General features: G+C 55.7%; 1 protein-coding gene and 1 long non-coding RNA gene across 2 annotated transcripts in view; one reads left to right on the plus strand and one right to left on the minus strand.

Annotated features, from left to right (window-relative positions):
• LOC121337355 (receptor-type tyrosine-protein phosphatase kappa-like) overlaps nt 1-14529 on the plus strand; it is a gene marked incomplete at its 5' end in the record, with an annotated part of 16406 nt that extends 1877 nt beyond the window's left edge. Inside the window, 24 exons of the mRNA XM_041407420.1 lie at nt 113-403; nt 777-874; nt 2199-2394; nt 2527-2638; nt 2759-2993; nt 3225-3264; nt 3803-3908; nt 4077-4144; nt 4431-4573; nt 4716-4803; nt 5393-5463; nt 5846-5882; nt 6605-6702; nt 6874-6990; nt 8247-8404; nt 8483-8618; nt 9885-10034; nt 10205-10304; nt 10813-10892; nt 11315-11449; nt 11852-11977; nt 12555-12712; nt 12989-13124; nt 13635-14529. Of these exons, the coding sequence (XP_041263354.1) occupies nt 113-403; nt 777-874; nt 2199-2394; nt 2527-2638; nt 2759-2993; nt 3225-3264; nt 3803-3908; nt 4077-4144; nt 4431-4573; nt 4716-4803; nt 5393-5463; nt 5846-5882; nt 6605-6702; nt 6874-6990; nt 8247-8404; nt 8483-8618; nt 9885-10034; nt 10205-10304; nt 10813-10892; nt 11315-11449; nt 11852-11977; nt 12555-12712; nt 12989-13124; nt 13635-13709 (2954 nt within the window). The remainder of the gene's footprint in view (nt 1-112; nt 404-776; nt 875-2198; nt 2395-2526; nt 2639-2758; nt 2994-3224; nt 3265-3802; nt 3909-4076; nt 4145-4430; nt 4574-4715; nt 4804-5392; nt 5464-5845; nt 5883-6604; nt 6703-6873; nt 6991-8246; nt 8405-8482; nt 8619-9884; nt 10035-10204; nt 10305-10812; nt 10893-11314; nt 11450-11851; nt 11978-12554; nt 12713-12988; nt 13125-13634) is intronic.
• Nucleotides 14530-14867: 338 nt separating this feature from the next.
• Nucleotides 14868-16141, minus strand: LOC121337366. The gene is made up of 3 exons (XR_005952889.1): nt 16041-16141; nt 15915-15961; nt 14868-15431 (listed from the first exon to the last, which is right to left on the minus strand). It is a non-coding gene; the product is annotated as an uncharacterized LOC121337366 (long non-coding RNA).
• Between the last annotated feature and the right edge of the window lie 785 nt (nt 16142-16926).

A 16926-nucleotide genomic window follows, 5' to 3' on the forward strand; every position in this document is an offset into this window, starting at 1 on the left:
CTTTTCTATCCCATTGCGCTGGGTGATGAGCAAGGTTGTCTGACTGCAGCATCCTTGCATGGCTCGGGTGGGAAGGGAATAAAGTGACCTTCTGGCAATCTCTCCTTCACAGAAGTGCTCCAGGTGGACCCTGACACCTTTGAGATTTCCAGCACCAGCATCCAACTGAAATGGACCTGCAGGTTCCCTGATGCCTGCCAGGGCATGAGGGCCATGTGCCGGCTGGCAATGCCTTCCTCCCCTCCCTGTGAGGCTGAGGAGGTGAATGGAGAGCAGATGTTACATGGCCAGGAGGGAACATTCACCTGCTCCCCTTTGCAGCCCTTCACTGAGTACAGTGTCACCATCGACTTGCCCCCCAACACAACCCTGTTCTCATGGTTGTTCACGACACAGGAAACAGGTACGTGCACAGAAATATCAGAGACAAGGAGCAGTCCAGAGCTGTGTCACAGGCTGGATAGATGCTCCCCTCACCTCTCAGCTCAGCCTGATCATTTGCTCCGTGCAGGGGTGTCCCAGGGATCAGAGCTGCTTGGGTCCTGTGCAGCTCTGGGGAAGGGGCTGGGAGAGCCCTGAGCAGGGCACAGCTCATTCTCATTGTCCCACTCCACACCACACTGTTGTGCTTCCCACTGCTGCAGCCTTTGCAGAGGACAAACCCTTTGTAGGGAGTCCCTTTGCAGCCTGACCCTTGGCCAGGAGCTGCTGCAGCCTGCTCTGGCCTCAGCCGCTGCTCATGGCCCTGTGTGTGACCCCCTTGTCTGCGCTTGCAGCGCCGGACAAACCGGAGCAGCTGTGGCTGGATCCCGACACGGGCTCTCTCAGGTGGAGCTCGCTGCCCTCCTGCAATGGGGAGATCATCGGATACCAGGTACCAAGGGACCAGGGCAGACCCTCACCTGCCGACCTGGAGCTCTGTGCAGGCACATTGGGAAGTGTGGGCATGGGATAGCTGGGATGAGCCGCAGTTCCCAGCCAGTAAATATCTGGCTTTGATGTGCACAAGCATTCTCTGTGTCATTCTCAACATTCTTCATGCTGTGCAGTGCCAAGAGCAGTGTGAGTGCTCCATGTCCTCTGGGCTTACTTCCTGGGTCTGCTCTGCTCTGGGTTTGGCAGGCTTTTGGAGGGTGGTGTGCAACACATGGTGACGCATATTCTGGGGTGTCGTCCCTGGGTTTCCTGTGCCTCTTGTGTACTTGTCTCTGGTTCCTGACACAGAAAAACTTGTGGTTTGAGTAATCCTCTGAAATTCCCTCCTAAAAGCCCCTTTTGCAGAGAGCCACACCATTCTGTTGAGTTCTCCTAGCATGGCTAGAAGCATCTCCTCTGTCTGTGAATTTGGGAGACATTCCGCAGCAAAACACTACTCTCCAGCAGTGGGTGTGGGTGTGTGTGATGGTGACATTGTTCTCAGAATGCTCTAGGTCCTCTCTGAGGACAGAGGTCTCCATGGTGTGACAGGGACCTTGCAAGCTGCTTCTTAGCTCTGTCCTGGAGAAAACTGTCAAGACAAACTCTTGACAACCTGTGAGTCTGTTCAGCTGGTTTCCTGCTCCAAGAGACCAGTATTTGTGAAAAGAATCCTTTTGGTCCACTTCAGTAGAACCGTTGCCTACACTTCTGCATAAGCCCAGAATATACTTCTGTAAAGACAGCAAGTGAGAATGGACAGGGATCTCATGACAAATTCAGATGATGCATGGGCAAATGGGGACCCTTCAACTCTATTACTCATAGAAACTTTAGTTGTTCTCCTTTTCTCTTAGAGAAAGCCTTCAGAGTCCAGCTTTACACAAGAGAAAAGAGAAGTTTAGATTACTGTGGTGGAGGATGTCGTCACAGTGCCTCTGGGGTTGCAAAACCTGGGGTGACCTGTCCTCAGGCTCAGTACAGATATCTACAGCCCCTCAAAAGAGCAGCCTCCCTCTTCCCTTCTCAGAGGCTCAGGCCTTTGCTCAGAGGTTGCTGCTCACACATCCTCAGCGTTGGCTCCAAATTCCTCCTCTCCTCTCCTCCGTTTTGAGCTCCCCGCATGGGGCTGAGGCTCCTGCCCGTTGCTCTCCGCAGCCTTGCCCAGGCACAGGGGCAGGCACAGGGAAGGGCAGGCTGGCAGGGACGTTGCCTGCTGCGGGCACCTTCCCAGCGGGCAGCCGGGAGCTGCTGCGTTCCAGCTGCTGCGTTCCTGTCCGCAGCTGAGCATCACGGCCAGGAACGCAGGGGACAGCAGCGTGCTGGAGACCGAGCGGCTGCGGCTCAATGGCTCCGTCACTGAGCACCGGCTGCCGGAGCACAGCCCCGGCAGCAGCTACGCCGTGACGATCCAGGGACTGACGGCTGCTGGAGCCGGGGCTGCGCTCACGAGGGAGTTTCACACCAACAGCAGCTCCGGTGAGCTTTGCTGCGGGGCCGGGCCACGAGCCCGGGCACAGCCGAGCCGTGCTCGGCAGCCTGCGCTGCCCGAGGCCGGCCCTGCTGCTCGCCCGGCCCTGCCGTGCTCATTCCCCGGCCGTTCCCCTGCAGACACCCCGCGCTCCTCGGCCATCAGCTGCCGCGGCGTCCGCGACATCGCCCCATCGCAAGGGACGGCCGTGCTTCCCCTGCGCCCCATCGCCCGTGCCTCTGAGGCCGCCAGGTGAGCGCAGCCCCGCGGCTCGGCAGCCCCGCCGCGGCTCTCCCCGGGCCAGCGCTGGCCTGCAGACGCCTCCCTTCCCCTGGGCCCCGTGCCCTGTCCCAGCGCCTTTGGGCCCCGCAGGGAGCACCAGCTGATCGTGGCCGCGACGCACAACGCCTCGCTGATCGAGAGCATCTGCTCGGGCCAGCCGCGGCTCTCCAATGCCAGCGTCTACCTGGCCGCCCTTCTCAACCTCACCGCCCCCACGGACTTCGTGCTGGGCGACGGGAGCCGCGGGCCGGGCCAGCACAACGCTGCCCTCCGCCCGGGCCGGGCCTACACGGCCCTGCTGCGCCTCGTCCGCCTCGGGCCGCAGGTACCCATCGGGGGCTGCTGCTCGCTGCGGGTGCTGCCCGCCGGGGCCGGGCCCTCGCTGCCTCTGCGCTGGCTGCGAGGCCTCGCTCCTGTCCCGTGCCTTGGCACCATGGTGTCCCTGGGGTCCCGGGCCACAGCCGGCTCGCTCGGTGGCCCTGCTGGGCACCTTTGCCTCCAGCTAGGCTGGTGCTGCAGGAGTGGGCTGAGCTCTCCCTCCTGTCTCCTCCAACAGGCAGAGAAGTTCACCTGTGTCTGCTACAGCTTCTCTGTTGGTAAGTGTCTCCTTGCTCCTGCTGCCCAAGCCTCTCCTCTGCATGTTCCCTTCTGCCAGCCTGGCAGCTTCCCTGGAAATGAGCTGGCCCAGGGCAGATCTAGTGGCGCATTGCCATATTTTGTTCTTCATAAAAGTTCTCTATATTTTGAGACTATCTATGGTAGATGGGCTTTGGACAGTTTCAGGACTCTTGGGTAGGTTGGGGCCCAGTGGCCACTGGAGATTGCACATCATCCCTGCCATCACTACATATTTAGTCCTAGTCCCTAGTCCAGTAATCCCCTGGTGTATTTGCAACCCTTCAATGCAGGTACCTCACTTGGCAGTGTCTGGGGCCTTCAGGAACACATGCTCCACAATGGAGGGTATCACACCAAACTAGCACCTGCTTCTTATGCCCCAGCTCAGCTTTTCTCTAATGCAAAGCCAGGGGTGGAAGACAAGGGAACTTGCTTTTCTCTCCATGTGCCTGTGGGATGTCCCGATGCTTGATTCAGGCTGTGCAGGAGCCTGAGCCTGGGCTGTGCTGCTTGCAGGGCAAGAGCCATCATCTCTGCTGGACAGCAAGCCGGTGGTTATGGCAGTAGCACTGACTGTTGCATTCCTGGCACTGGGGATTTTGCTGCTTTTTGTGGTCTTCAGGTCAGTATGTGCCTCACCTCTCCTGCCCTCTGTGAGGCATTCATCAGCTTGCAGTGGCAGGGAGTGTCCAAGTGGAGCCTGAGATGAGGTAGGGTGGTTAGATGGGCAACAGCTTCTCCGCTATCTCTCTCTTCTGCTGGCCTGTGCACTTGACTTGCTGTTTTGCAGGCTAAAGCGCAACAGTTCCAAAGGCTCGGAGAACAGCAGCACTATACCCCTGAGAGGATGTCAAAAAGGTGAAGTATGAGCCTTGTGCCTTGTGTGGACTGACTGTCTGTTAAAAGCACAGGCAGGATGATTGCAGGTTCCACAAGTTGCTTGCAGGAACAAGGGTGATCAAAGCTGGCTGGCACAGGGCAAGGGACTCCTCCCAGGAGAAGGGACCTGTGTGGGGAGGGACAGTCTAAGGTTTGGAGAAGTTCTGGGCACTGCAATGCCATCTCAGTCCCAGCTGCAGAGTTCCAGGACTGGCCAGTTTAGCACCAGTTGGATGCTGAAGTCCTGTCCTTGTGGTCTCTGCAGATGTAGGCAAGCCAAACACACAGATCCTGGTGGAGGAATTGCTGGAGGCTCTGAAGATGTTTAAGAGGGAAGAAATAGAGGCAGAACAGACAGATGATGAATCAGTCAACAGGCATGGTGCTGGGCTTCTTGGAGAATACCAGGTCTGGTTTAGCTTTGCTTTTCCACCTGACTGCACAGCCCACTCCTCAGCCCTTCCCTGGATATGTGATGCACTTGGCCTTGGCCAGCCCCAGAGTATATCCCAATGCTGAGTGGGATAATACTTGTTTTCTTCCTCTGCAGCAATTGTCCTCCACTTTGTTGCACCCCTGCAATGCTGGCAAGGAGCTCTGTAATCAAAACAAGAACCGCTACAAGAGCATCATCCCATGTAAGCAGAGCTCTCCAGGGACTGGCTCAGGCTCTTGGAGCTAGCTGGGGTAGCACAGGATGCTGGGCTGGTGTAGGTGCCCCTCCAGCACTTCAGAAATACTGAGTTACTCATCTCATCCTCCATGGCCACTGAAACCCAGAGAAATTTCTGGCTTCACTCTTTTATATCCTGTTGGAGCATCCTTGTTCTGCTCTTCAAATCTTCCTGCAAACTTAATCAAACATCATATTCCTGTTCTTGATGCTAGTCATTGCTGAACACTACCATTTCCCATCCAGAGGCAGGTATTTGTAGGAAAGTGGAAGGAGTGACCCAATTTCTTCCAAACTTTAAAGCTCCTCTGGGCCTCACATGGTGTGTACATTTGGCCATTTCATAATCTTCCTTAAAACTCCATTGCATTTCCTGCTGTGCCATGTCACCCTTTGTCTCATCAGCTGTTCTTTTACCCTGAACATGTCCTGAGGCCTCAGGTGCTGCTGGGGAGGCAACAGACAGTCATAGACTTTAATAAATTACGCCTTCCCCCTTAATCAGTCTCTTTGTTGCTGCCCTAAAGCATCAGCCCACGTCCCTTGTCTTTCAGATGATCACTGCCGTGTGGTGCTGCAGCACTCTGACACCGGGAATGGCTACATCAATGCCAGCTATGTGGATGTAGGTAGTGAGGAATTGTAACCCTGGGAAGGGTAGGAAAGGTGCCTGGCAGGAGGACAGTCCTGCTCACACGGGGGACCCTGAGGTCTGGCACTTTTTGCCCTTAAGCTGGCAGGTTTTGGGATGTTGCTTCCTCTGAATCCTCTCTGAGCTGCCTGGAGTACTCTGGGTTTGTGTGCACTTCTCACTTCTAACAAAAAAGGGACCCATTTGAAGGGACAGGAACTGAGATGCAGCCCCTGGGTACCCACTGTCTGTGCTGGCCAGGAGAGGTTCTGTGGGACACACTGTGCTGAGAGTTCTGGGCTTTGGATCCTTTATTACATTCCCTGTTGAACATTTAACTCATCTGATCAGACCTGTTTGAATCTCTCCCCTGCAGACCTACAGAAGTCCACGCTTCTTCATTGCAGCTCAAGGTACGTGCTCCCAAACTTCCTCCTCAGGAGATGCTATTCACTACCCTGAGCAATCTGGGAAATGGGGAACTGGGATAGCAGCCAGAAAGCTGTGAATGGCTCACTCCAAGTCCCTGTATCTCCAGGATCTCTGGCGTTGTTCAGTTCTTTCTGAACAGTTACAGATGCTACAGGGCATGGAAGGTCTCGGTGGTAGCTTGGCTGCAGCTGGAACTGGTGTCTGCACAGTATGAGGACACAGTCCTTCCACTCACAAGCCTAGTTTGTTCCCTTTGGCAGCTGGTATGACAGGGACAATCCAGCAAATGCCTGGCACGTCTGCACCCAGTGCACTCAGATACAGTCTTCCCCCAGTAGTGCAAAGCCTGGATGGGTTTGTCTGCTCTGTGCAGCATGCAGCGAGGAGGTCTTGGCTTCCTGCAGAGCTGCAGAAATGCTCTTTGGAAAATAGGGCCCCAAATGTGGGAACTGACAGTCATCTCAAGGGTCTGCATGCTGGAGTCCCTAAAGCAGCAGTGAATCCCTGACATGGGCTCATCTTCCCTCCCTTCTCCTTGTCCTAATTTCTAACATGGTAACGAAGCTGATGTGGCCAGCACCCCCTTCAGGTGCTGATGTCCCCTGGCTGTGCCTCTGTGTCTAGGCAGAGGAAAGCCCGGGAATGTCCAAAAATATGCCCATGGCTTCGACACTTGCATAGGGGTCTCCTCTTCCTTCCTAAGGCCCCTTGGCTGGGACAGTGGTGGATTTCTGGCACATGGTCTGGCAGGAGAAGACCTCAGTCATTGTGATGCTGACGGGCTTAGTGGAGCAGAACAAGGTAGAGAAAACTCCTCAGCCCATTCTCAGCTTGGGCATTGCCAGAGCCCAGGTTTCCACACCTGCTGTACTCCCAGTGCAGCTGTCCGTGGGGGCAGGGAGCAGCGCTGCACCCCTGCAATGCTCTCCTTGTGAGTTTTCCTGTGTCCAGAGATCTCACTGCTGTTGACAGATCAAGTGTGAGCAGTATTGGCCAGAGCAGGAGCAGGTCTACGGTGACTTCACCGTGACGCTCGACAACACCTGGACCACCACAGGCCTTGTCAAACGCATCTTCTGCCTGCAGAAGGTAAGCCTGGCATGGGGCTGAGGTAGAAATGCAGGATATGTTTGGGTTCCAGCAGCTGGTGGGAGCTGTCAGACATGGACGCTGTGGAGAGCCCGGCCACCAGCACAAAAAGGAGCAATGTTAGTAGGTTGCTATAAATGGAATCCATGCCAGGCCATCAGTCCCAGGTTTCTGTGCCAGGCAAAGGCAGTCAGTCAGTCCAGTGGTCACCCCAGAGGAGTCTGGACTGACGTTGCACATGGGAATATTGTAGATTCTTGAGGGCTTGGGTGAGGTGAGTACAAAGGGTATAAAAGCAGATCAAGGGTATAGAATGGAATCTCTGCCCATCCAGGATGATGGGACAGGTGCCTGCCTGTCCCCTGAATCAATCTGCAGAAATCCAGACTGAAGCTCCTTGGTCACTTACAGCCCTAAACCTGGGCATGTAGTTTATGGTTTGAGAGAACCTACATAAGGTGATTTCCCAAGAAGTATGCTTCTGCTGAAGTTACACCTCAGATAAAGGGCAGAAACTGAAGGAGTTGCAAGGAGGGAAAACAGGTACAATAGAAAGAAATTGCAGTGATGCATATTCCTGTGCTTTCTTGTCTTGCCCAGAGCAACATGTAGCTGAAACATAAAGCTCCAAGAGCACCTGATGGTAAGATGTAGCATTAGTTCATGCCAAGTGAATGTGATGTTTAGGGAAAAGCACAGTGGGCTGGTAACAAGTGCCTACATTCACATCAGTGTAGTAACAGCCTTAGGGTATATCTTTTCTGGGCAAGCCAGGGCTTTTTTGATGACTGTGGCAATACCCTAGGCTGTGATTTGTATCATTTCCCTCTGGGCAGAAGCTGCTTTTCCTGCTTCACATTCACTGCTCACAGTGAAGCAGAGAAGAATTGTGAAGTTTCAGAGATGAATTGATGAAGCAGAAAATGAATCTGTGTGGCTGTGTGATGGAAGCTCTGATTTGTATCATTTCCCTCTGGGGCAGAAGCTGCTTTTCCTGTTTTTCATTCACTGCTCACAGTGAAGCAGAGAACAAAATGAATCTGTGTGGCTGTGTGATGGGTGAATCTGCCCTTTACTGTCTGTGGAGCTATAGTGGAGCAGTCCTTATGGTGTGGTGCTGGAGGCAGCACTCTGTGCTGGTGCCCCTCTCAAGCGGTTTTCTCCACTGCTGCCTCCTTGCTGCCATGCAATCTCTTCCCACAAGTTTCCTGGTGGCTCCCAGCTCCCCGTTGCCAGCCATGTCTCCCTTTTTGCAGGCGGGGTGCGCTCTCCCAAGAGCAGTGGAGCAGTTTCACTACCTGCTGTGGCCGGACCACGGGGTGCCCAGAAACCCGTCGCAGCTGCTGTGCTTGGTGGAGGTGGTGAACAAGAGGGTGCTGGAAGCACCTGCTGGACCCGTGGTGGTGCACTGCAGGTACCGCGCTGGGGGCGTTCGGCTGCTGGGGCACAGCCTGCAGCGGCAGCCCTGACCCGCGGATTGCTGTGTCCTCAGCGCAGGCATCGGGCGCACGGGTACCTTCATCGCCCTGGACTTCCTCCTGAAGATGGGGAAGGCTGAGGGCAAGGTGGATGTGTTTCACTGCGTGCAGCAGCTGCGGGAGCAGCGGGTCAGCATGGTGCAGACCAAGGTGAGGAATTTGCTCTCTCCACACCTCTGGGCTGCAGATCCAATGCCCACCTGTGGGCGTCGACACAGGCAGGTGGCCAGAACGACCACAAAACCCTGGCTGAAATGCCAAGAGTAAATTCTTTTCATTACCTCGCTAGCTGGAGGATGCCAGGAGGTAACACATAAGTGGGAACACCAGCACCATCAGGATCAGTCTGTCCTGCGGAGCAGAGGAGCTGCTCGTTTCACCCATTTAACAAAGGCCTGTACATGTGTAGTTTACCAGCTGGGCTGTGATCTCCTCTGTGTCTTTGTGATCTCCGGTCTTTGATCCCTCCTAAAACAGGGAGCTCAGCCATGTTCATGACAGTGGCCTCCAGGTCTCTGTGAACACCAACATTCCCTCTACACGGATTCTGCTCCCCAAGGCAGCCAGAGGATAAACAGCAGTAGGCTGTTTATACACAATAGATAGGATTTCTCCCACTGTCATTTTCTAGACCTTGGCATTCCCAGCTGTAAGGTCACTTGAGACAATCCACCATACTCCTTCTGAATGAAAAGCCATTCTTCTGCTTTTAACCTGTTGCTGTCAACACCACCCTTCCCAGGGATGTGGTTTGCAAAGCCACACTAGCCATGCTGTTCCTGATCTAGCCACAGGGACTAGGGCTACCAGGTGATGGAAACGCAAGGATCTTTTTTCAATGCTGTGTCCAAACCTAGCCGGAATCTGCATTTTCCTGAGACTCTCTGAGGTATATCAGCAGCATTTGCATGTATTGGTCACCCTGACACAGAAGGGCTGTCTTGTAGGCCAGGATAATGAACGAGAGTCCACCTGTCCCTCCGGCTTTCAGGACGTCTGCCCTCCTGGCAGCTCCTGGGCAGCAGTGTCCTGGCCTAGGGACTGTGTCCCTATGATCTGCTTACTGCTGGGCTCCTTCAGAGAAACGCAGGTTGGGCTGGACCTACCAGCCTCTTGTACCAGGTCTCATTAGTGCACAGGTTTTCCAGGCTGCCTTCCCAGAGCAGGGCTCCGGTCTGAGAGGCAGCACTAAACCTCAGGAAGATGATCTTGTCTGGGTTGCTGGAGTTGCTGGCTGTGTCCCAAAGCAGGGCTGCCTGCAATGAGAAGTGTCTGGCCTCAGGGATCCGCAGCAGGAAGGTGAAGGATGAACCTGGCTCACTTCTGGCACAGTTTGAGGACAGCTGGTGATCTGGAGCTGCAGGGTTGCTCCTGGACTGGCTCCAGACTGTGCAGCTGACCCGTGTCCTCCCACAGGAGCAGTACAGCTTCCTGTACGAGGCGCTTCTCGAAGGCTTGCTCTGCGGCAGCACCGGGGTCCCCGTGGAGAGCATGGCCAGCCTGCTCCGCTCCCTTCGAGAAGATGAGGCCTCAGGCCACAACAGTGTCCTAGAGAAGGAGTTCAAGGTACCACCAGGAGACGGTGCACTCGTGCTGTGAGGGCTCATCTGTGATGCCAGCCCCGTCCCTGCTCCCCTCCCCAGCAGTGGAATGGAGATGGGGGATCATTCTCTGCAGTGGCCCCAGAGGGTGAGCTGCTGACAGGCTGGACCGACTTGGGTGAATCCTCTCTACAGGCCCTGCAGAGATTTTCAGAGTTGTTCCAGCTCCTGCCATGCAGAGAAGCAGAGAAACCCAGAAACCAACCCAAGAACCGCAAGCCAGGGATCTTGCCAGGTAACACTGGCAGGGCTGGGCAGCCTCTTGCTCTAAACCCAGAGCCTGCTGGCAGCATGGGGGGAATGATGCTTTCCTGCTGCTTCCCTCCCTGGCACCTGACACTGGCAGGTTGGGCTCAGGGTCCAGGCGTTGTTTTATGGTTACTACATAATAAATACAGATTAGGCTGATTCCTTCTGAGCCTGTTGGAGGTACATGAAGTACACCTGGGATAAGCATGTCCCTGGTCTAAAGCTTTCCAGTGGAGAAGCTCAGATGAAGCACATCAGGGAGCATGGAGGAGGGTGCATCTGCTGTGCCCCCAACCACAGGGTTTTGGGCAACCCTCATCAGGGTGCCCTGAGCTGTCACAGCCATGGGTGTGGTGGTTCCTGTCCGTTCAATCCTCTCCAAGCCATGCTGCAGGGAGCTGTGCTGACTGTACCTGTTGCAGGGAAAGCCCCCCGCCTCTCTGTAGGGAGAGGACGACCCATCATTTCCCCCTCTCTGCTCCTTGCCTCCGCAGCGGATTCCTGCCGGCCCATCCTGATGTCCTCGGTGAACGCAGACGGCTCGCCAGCTTACATCAACGCCGTGTTTGCCAGCGTAAGGCTCCGGCCGCCGCGGGAGCGGGAGCTGCTCGGGGCAGCCGGGAGCCTCCTGCGCAGCCCAGCTCCAGGCCAGGGCAGAGCAGCCCGCCCGGGGGAGGTGTCCCAGCCCTCGGGCTCCTGCACGGTGCCTGCTGGCCCTGCTGCCAGGAGATGGCCCCCGCGATCGCGATCGGCGGAGCCCTGGCTGCGCAGGCAGCGCAGCAGCGTGTGCCAGCCACAGCCTGCCGGGAGCCGAGCCCCGGTGCGATGAGCTGAGAGGGCAGGGGGAGGGAAACAGGAGCTGCTCTGAGCAGGGCTGGGTTGGACTGGGTCTGCTCCATCTCAGCAGGACGGCAGGGAGCCGTTCCCGCTGTGGGAAGGGCTCCCGGGGATTGTGGGACTCTTCCCCCCACCCGCACATCGTGGTGTCTTTTGCAGACGTACACCGAGGAGGAGAGAATCATCATCACGCAGCTGCCTTTCCCCACCACGCTGGTGGATTTCTGGGCTCTGGTCTGGGATTACACTTGCACATCGGTAGTTGTGCTGAATCAACTCCAGGAGCTGGACAAGGTCAGCAGCCCAAGCTCTGGCAGCTCTCCCCTCTCCTGGTTCCCTGTGGAGCCGAGCAGTGTGATTGCTGCCTTTGGCCCTGCACTGATCCTACCACGAGAGCCCTGCTTGCACCAGGACCTACTGCAAGCTTGTGGGGCTCCACCTGGGAGAGCCCTGAGGACAGGCCCAGCACCACAGCTCCACAGCTGGGGGCTGTCCTCGGTCTCACTGCAAATGAGCCCAGCTCATGTTATTCTCTGGCTGCAGCACTGGGTTGATGCCCAGCAGTGCCTGGCAGAGCCACGTGCGTGTGGCTTATGGGCGAGGGGCTGGTGTGAGCCCACCCATGTGAGGGGCTGAGCTCTGCCCTGCGTGCAGGCGGGGGCCATGTGTGAGCATGCACCTCTCGCCCTCCCCCAGACATACGTGCAGTTCTGGCCCACCCAGGGCGAAGGTGACTATGGCCGCTTCCATGTCCAGCTGATCTCAGAGGAGCCTGGGGCTGGCTTCACAACCTGGACACTCGTCCTCAGCAACAGGCAGCAGGTGGGCCCTTTGCTCAGAGCTGGCAAACTCCTTTGAGAAGGATCTTTGCAAGAGCTGGGAGGAGCAGCTGTCAAGAGGCTTTAATTTGGGGTCAAAGTCACAGCTGGAGATGGCAGAGGGATCTGGTGGGGTTCTGGCAGGGCAGTGGTCAGAGCAGAGTCTTTTGCCTTGGCAGAGAGGTTAATGCCAAGAAAGTGAGGCTGCAGGCCGAGGTGGAACTCAGAGGTTCTCTGAGTGGTTTTTGTGTGCCTTTCCAATTGGAGGACAGCAGCTCTGGATGGAGTTTGTGCATCTCAGTGGTTCATGAAAGGTGAACCACTGCAGGCAGCTGGACACAGACTGGAATCAGTCTGAGCTGCAGCTGGTGCTCAGCTCTTCTCTTATGCTCTGTCTGTTGGCCTCAGAGCAACTTGTTGGAGAAGAGCAAAGTCTGGAGTGGCATGTCCCACTGTGGAGCTGCTCCCTTGACCCAGTGTGCATGGCTGAGCCAGGACTGGCATGCGCTGTCCCTATCCTTCTCTGCATGAAGCCAATAGGTCTCTGCTCAGCCCAGCCCACTGTATTTCTTCCCCACTAGCCCAAGAAGTCTGCAGTAGAAATCCGGTTACATCAACTGACAGACTGGCCCATGCAGCAGCACCTTCCCCCACACCCTGACACCATCATCAGCCTGCTAGGGAAGGTGGAGACACACCATCGGCAGAGCCAGGATGGACACATCCTTGTCACCTGCTGGTGAGTGAGGTCTCCTGGAGGAGCAGCCATGGCACAGAGCAGGACACAGCTCAGGCTGTGTCAGTGACATTGGTGACAGTTCCATCTCGGAGGGATGTGTGGATATGAATTCAGCTATGCTGAGGGAGGTGGGCTTCCCTGTAGAGGCTGGTTGGGTGCGGGATCTGTGGCCAAGGTCATCCTGAGAGTGTGGGGATGTACAGGAACACCTCTGAGGCTCCGCCCTGCCACCTGCCATCCCAGAGCAAATGAAATTCCCCTTGCCCTCTTCCACAGGGATGGAGCCAGCCGCAGTGGGATCTTCTGTGCTGCTAGTTTCCTGTGTGAGCAGATCCAAAGTGAGGGCATGGTGGATGTGTCCCAGGCTGTGAGGATGCTGAAGAGGAGGCGGAGACAGTTCATTAAAAATGTGGTAGGTACTGACTTCACACCCCGCTGGGATGGCAACACCAAAACAAGAGCCATATCTGGCATTGCCCAGTCGCTGCCCTAGCCCCTCTGTGCTCAGATCACCCTGAGGCCAGGTGCTGATGAGATCTTTGAAAGCCCCATTTTCTGCTGCTGGGACATACCCACTCCCTCAGTGGCAGGTTCTGCAGAACTGAAGGGGCACCAAAGCATGCTGCATGATGAGTGGCCCCTTTCTGGTCCACCTGCCTGATTAACACGTTGTGTCCTGGATGTTGGCTCTCCTGCCAGCCAAAGCCAGCTGGCTCCAGTGCTGGTGTAGCCCATCCTTCCAGCTCCTGGAGCGCATGCCTGGATTCCTCAGCAGGGGAAGGTGGACTCCAGCTGGGAGGAGGAGGGTGGACTGTACCTGTGTCGGGCATGCTGTGTGTCAGGAAGCTCTTGGAGACCAGTGCTGACATGCCACTGCAGCTGTTGGTCCACCAGAGTCTCATGTGCATCCTTTTATTCACAGGAACAGTATGGGCTCTGCTATGAACTAGCCCTCAGTTATTTGAATTCATTTGAAACCTATGGGAATTTCAAGTAGGGGCATGACCACAGCCTGTCTCTGGATGGGATGTTGACTCCCTGGACAGCCCTTCATCAGTAGCAGTGGAAGCAAGTGGGAAAAAAAAGGGATGTGCATGGCCCCAAGTTGCTTCACTCCCCTGAAAAACCACCCCAAGGGTCCTCCATGGCTGGAGAACACAGGCTAGACTGTCTCCAAATTTTGGCCAGGTCTTGAAATGGGAACCTCTGCCCAGCATTTGTGCAGGAACTTATCTGGAATTACAGCCTGAGTATGCAGGCCAGAGCAGATGCACCAGGACTTCACCCATCCTTCCTTGCCAAGGATGAAGAGCACAGCTGTCCCATCCAGGTTCCCTTGTCCCCTCAAGTACCCCAAGGAAAGTGGGGTAGCACCAAAACCCACATTGTGTTTGCTCAGAGAAGTCTCAAAGTGCTGTAAGATCCATGGTGCTCAGGAGCACAGGATATTTGTCCTACTTTGGGAGAAGCACGAAGCCCAAAGTCAACAAGAGCCACAAGTGGGACAACCCATGATCCTGGAGGGCTAAACTGGTCCTTCAAACGCCACACAATCTCTTCCTGAGGCTGCATCTTCCTGGTGCTGCTCCAAGTGCCATTGCCCTTCCAGCTCCATAGAGGCTCTCTCATCAGCTTGTGGCTGCACCATGGCAATCCCAGGTTACGGTGCCTCAACATGAATATCCTGGATGTGGTCCAAGCAGCACCACAGAAACAGCTTCTGTCTTTGCTGCACAAAGGCAGGAGACTTCAGAGCCAGGAGTGACCCCACTGCTGTCTGTCCTGTGTCTCACCAATAAAGGCCATGGTGGTGGTGACCCCTGATCTTCAATTCTCTTCCAGGTTTGACCTGGCCCAGGGCAACAAGGGAGCTGAAAGCCCAGAGATCCCACAGCATGGGCACAGAATACACCCTTGGCCAAAATGTCTGTGGAGGGCCATCACCCCATCACCCTTGAAGGATTCCCACTACACATCTGCTCCAAACTCACATTAGAGCTGTCCAGCTCAGCTCAGCAGGTCAGAAAAGCTGTCAGGCACCAGCAGGGGAAAACAGGATCACAGCAGCCCTGCCCGTGGCTCCCCTCAACAAGGCACAGTCACTCCCTGCAGGGGAATATCACCCCCAGGGGCAATGAGGGGAGCAGGCAGAAGCTGTGTGGGACAGGCAGCCCCTCCAATCCATAAGCCTTTATTTGTTGTCCAGACAGAACAGGCAGAGTCACAAAGCTGTCCAGCCAGGCCAAGCCAAGCCCTGGGTTTGGCTGAATATCAACAGAGGGGTTGGGAACCCAGAGGACAGCAGGAGAATGCCATCAACCTGAGCCTGTGTGAGTCTGGGACTGGGAAATCTGGCATACAAGTCCTGCCTCCAGGAAAGCAAAAAACGAAAGCAAAGCCTGGAAAAAAAAACGCATTAGAGAAAGCCAGATTCAAAGGCCTTACAAAAGCAGTAAGCAAACCCTGGGAGCTGAAGGGACTGAGGAATGAAAAAGCTCAGCCCTCCAGGGCCTTCTGTTTTCCTCTTGCCCTGCTGAATTGGGTGAGTTTCATGGGAGCCCCGTGCTGGTAACAGCCACAGGAGAGCCAGGGGACATGGCGGCCATCAGAACTGTGCTGGGGTTATCCTTCCCATTTTCTCCATGTCCTCACTGCTCTGGATGTCTCCATGGTCCTGGCTGGGGCTGAAGTGCCTGATCTCCAGCCTAGCCACGTTTACCTGTGGAGAAAAGGGGCAGCCAGTGCCAGAGACAGGCTGGAGCACACGGCAGTGCCTGCCACAGCCCAACCCTTCCATCCCAAGCACAGAGCCCCAGAGGTGCTGTCAGTGCTGAGGTGAGAGCAGCAGCCCCTCAGCCTGACCCTCCTGAGATCCCTCGTGCAGATCCCCAGGAGGGATGGCACAGGCACGGGTCACTCTAAGACCTGAGCCTTCGGGATGCTCGTCTTAGCTCACCCTGTCCCTGCTCCAGGCAGGGAGCACTGCCTGGGACCAGGCTCTGCATCCACATGGGGCTTGGTGGGCAGTGCCATCCTGATCTTCCCCAGCCAAGGCAAATCAGGACATGTATCAGTGCAGTGTACAAACTGCTGCTTCTCCTGAAACTCAAGATCTCCTGGGAGATTGCTGCTCTCATCCCACCTGCCCCACAGCCCCATAGTCCCCTCTGTGATGGTTGTCTGCAGAATTGCATTTTCCTACCTTTTTAATTATCCTCCTTAGTTTTGTTGGGCAAGTACTTCCTTTTCCTGGAAAGGCAAAGGGCAGTGCTGGGTAAGAGGCTGGCATTGTGAATGTACCTGCTGACCCTGTCCCCCCTCTACTCACCTGGAGTGCACAAGCCACAGGATGACTGCAACCACAAGAAGGACTGCCAGCACCACAACCAGTCCAATCACAATCCAATGCCACTGGCCCACAGTCTGCCCTGCAACAAACAGAGGCAGGGGTGAGTGCCACAGCCTGGCCTCCTGCTGGCAATGGCCCCAAGAATGGCAAAGGGTATGTGCAAGTGTGTACGCCTTTGTCCTGGCTGAGGTTTCTTCTGGGCAAGAGGATCACCCAAAGTGTGGGGATCTTGCTCTGTTCCAAATGAGACGCAGAAGCTCTTGTGGTGGGCCAGCTCATTTCCAGGGAAGCTGCCAGGCTGGCAGAAGGGAACATGCAGAGGAGAGGCTTGGGCAGCAGGAGCAAGGAGACACTTACCAACAGAGAAGCTGTAGTCCAACACGGTGGAAGGGAAAGTCAGACTGAAGGTGGTCACTGTGGCTCTCTGAAAGGGGAGCTGGAGGAGTTGAACATGAAGGAATGTGGGTAAATGACTGTATTACTACTGCTCAAACAATTTTCCCCATTCATTCCAAACAGAGATGTCTGTGTTTCCCAGAATCTCTACAGTCCATCAGGAACAACTCTTTTCTTCCTTGGAGGGAACATGAATGCCCTAAGCTGTGAGAAGCTAGTGCTAACCCTGCACCCACCATGCTGCAGAACCTGGAGGGGCCCAGCCCACATGGAACAAGCTGTGGTACTCCCAGCCACACCAGCAGTAAAGCCCTCTTATCCTGCTCCAACAGTAGTGCCATGTGCAGGCCACAAACTCCAAGACAAATCCCTCTCCCATGCTTTTTTCCTTTGTGCACATCCTCCTGCCAGAAGGCCTCAGGGAGACCCTTGTCACCAACACCCGCAGTGGTGACCTGCAGGCTGGACT

Source organism: Onychostruthus taczanowskii, unplaced genomic scaffold (genome assembly GCF_017590055.1).
Source record: "Onychostruthus taczanowskii isolate IOZ18803 unplaced genomic scaffold, ASM1759005v1 scaffold261, whole genome shotgun sequence".
Taxonomy (NCBI): Eukaryota; Metazoa; Chordata; class Aves; order Passeriformes; family Passeridae; genus Onychostruthus; species Onychostruthus taczanowskii.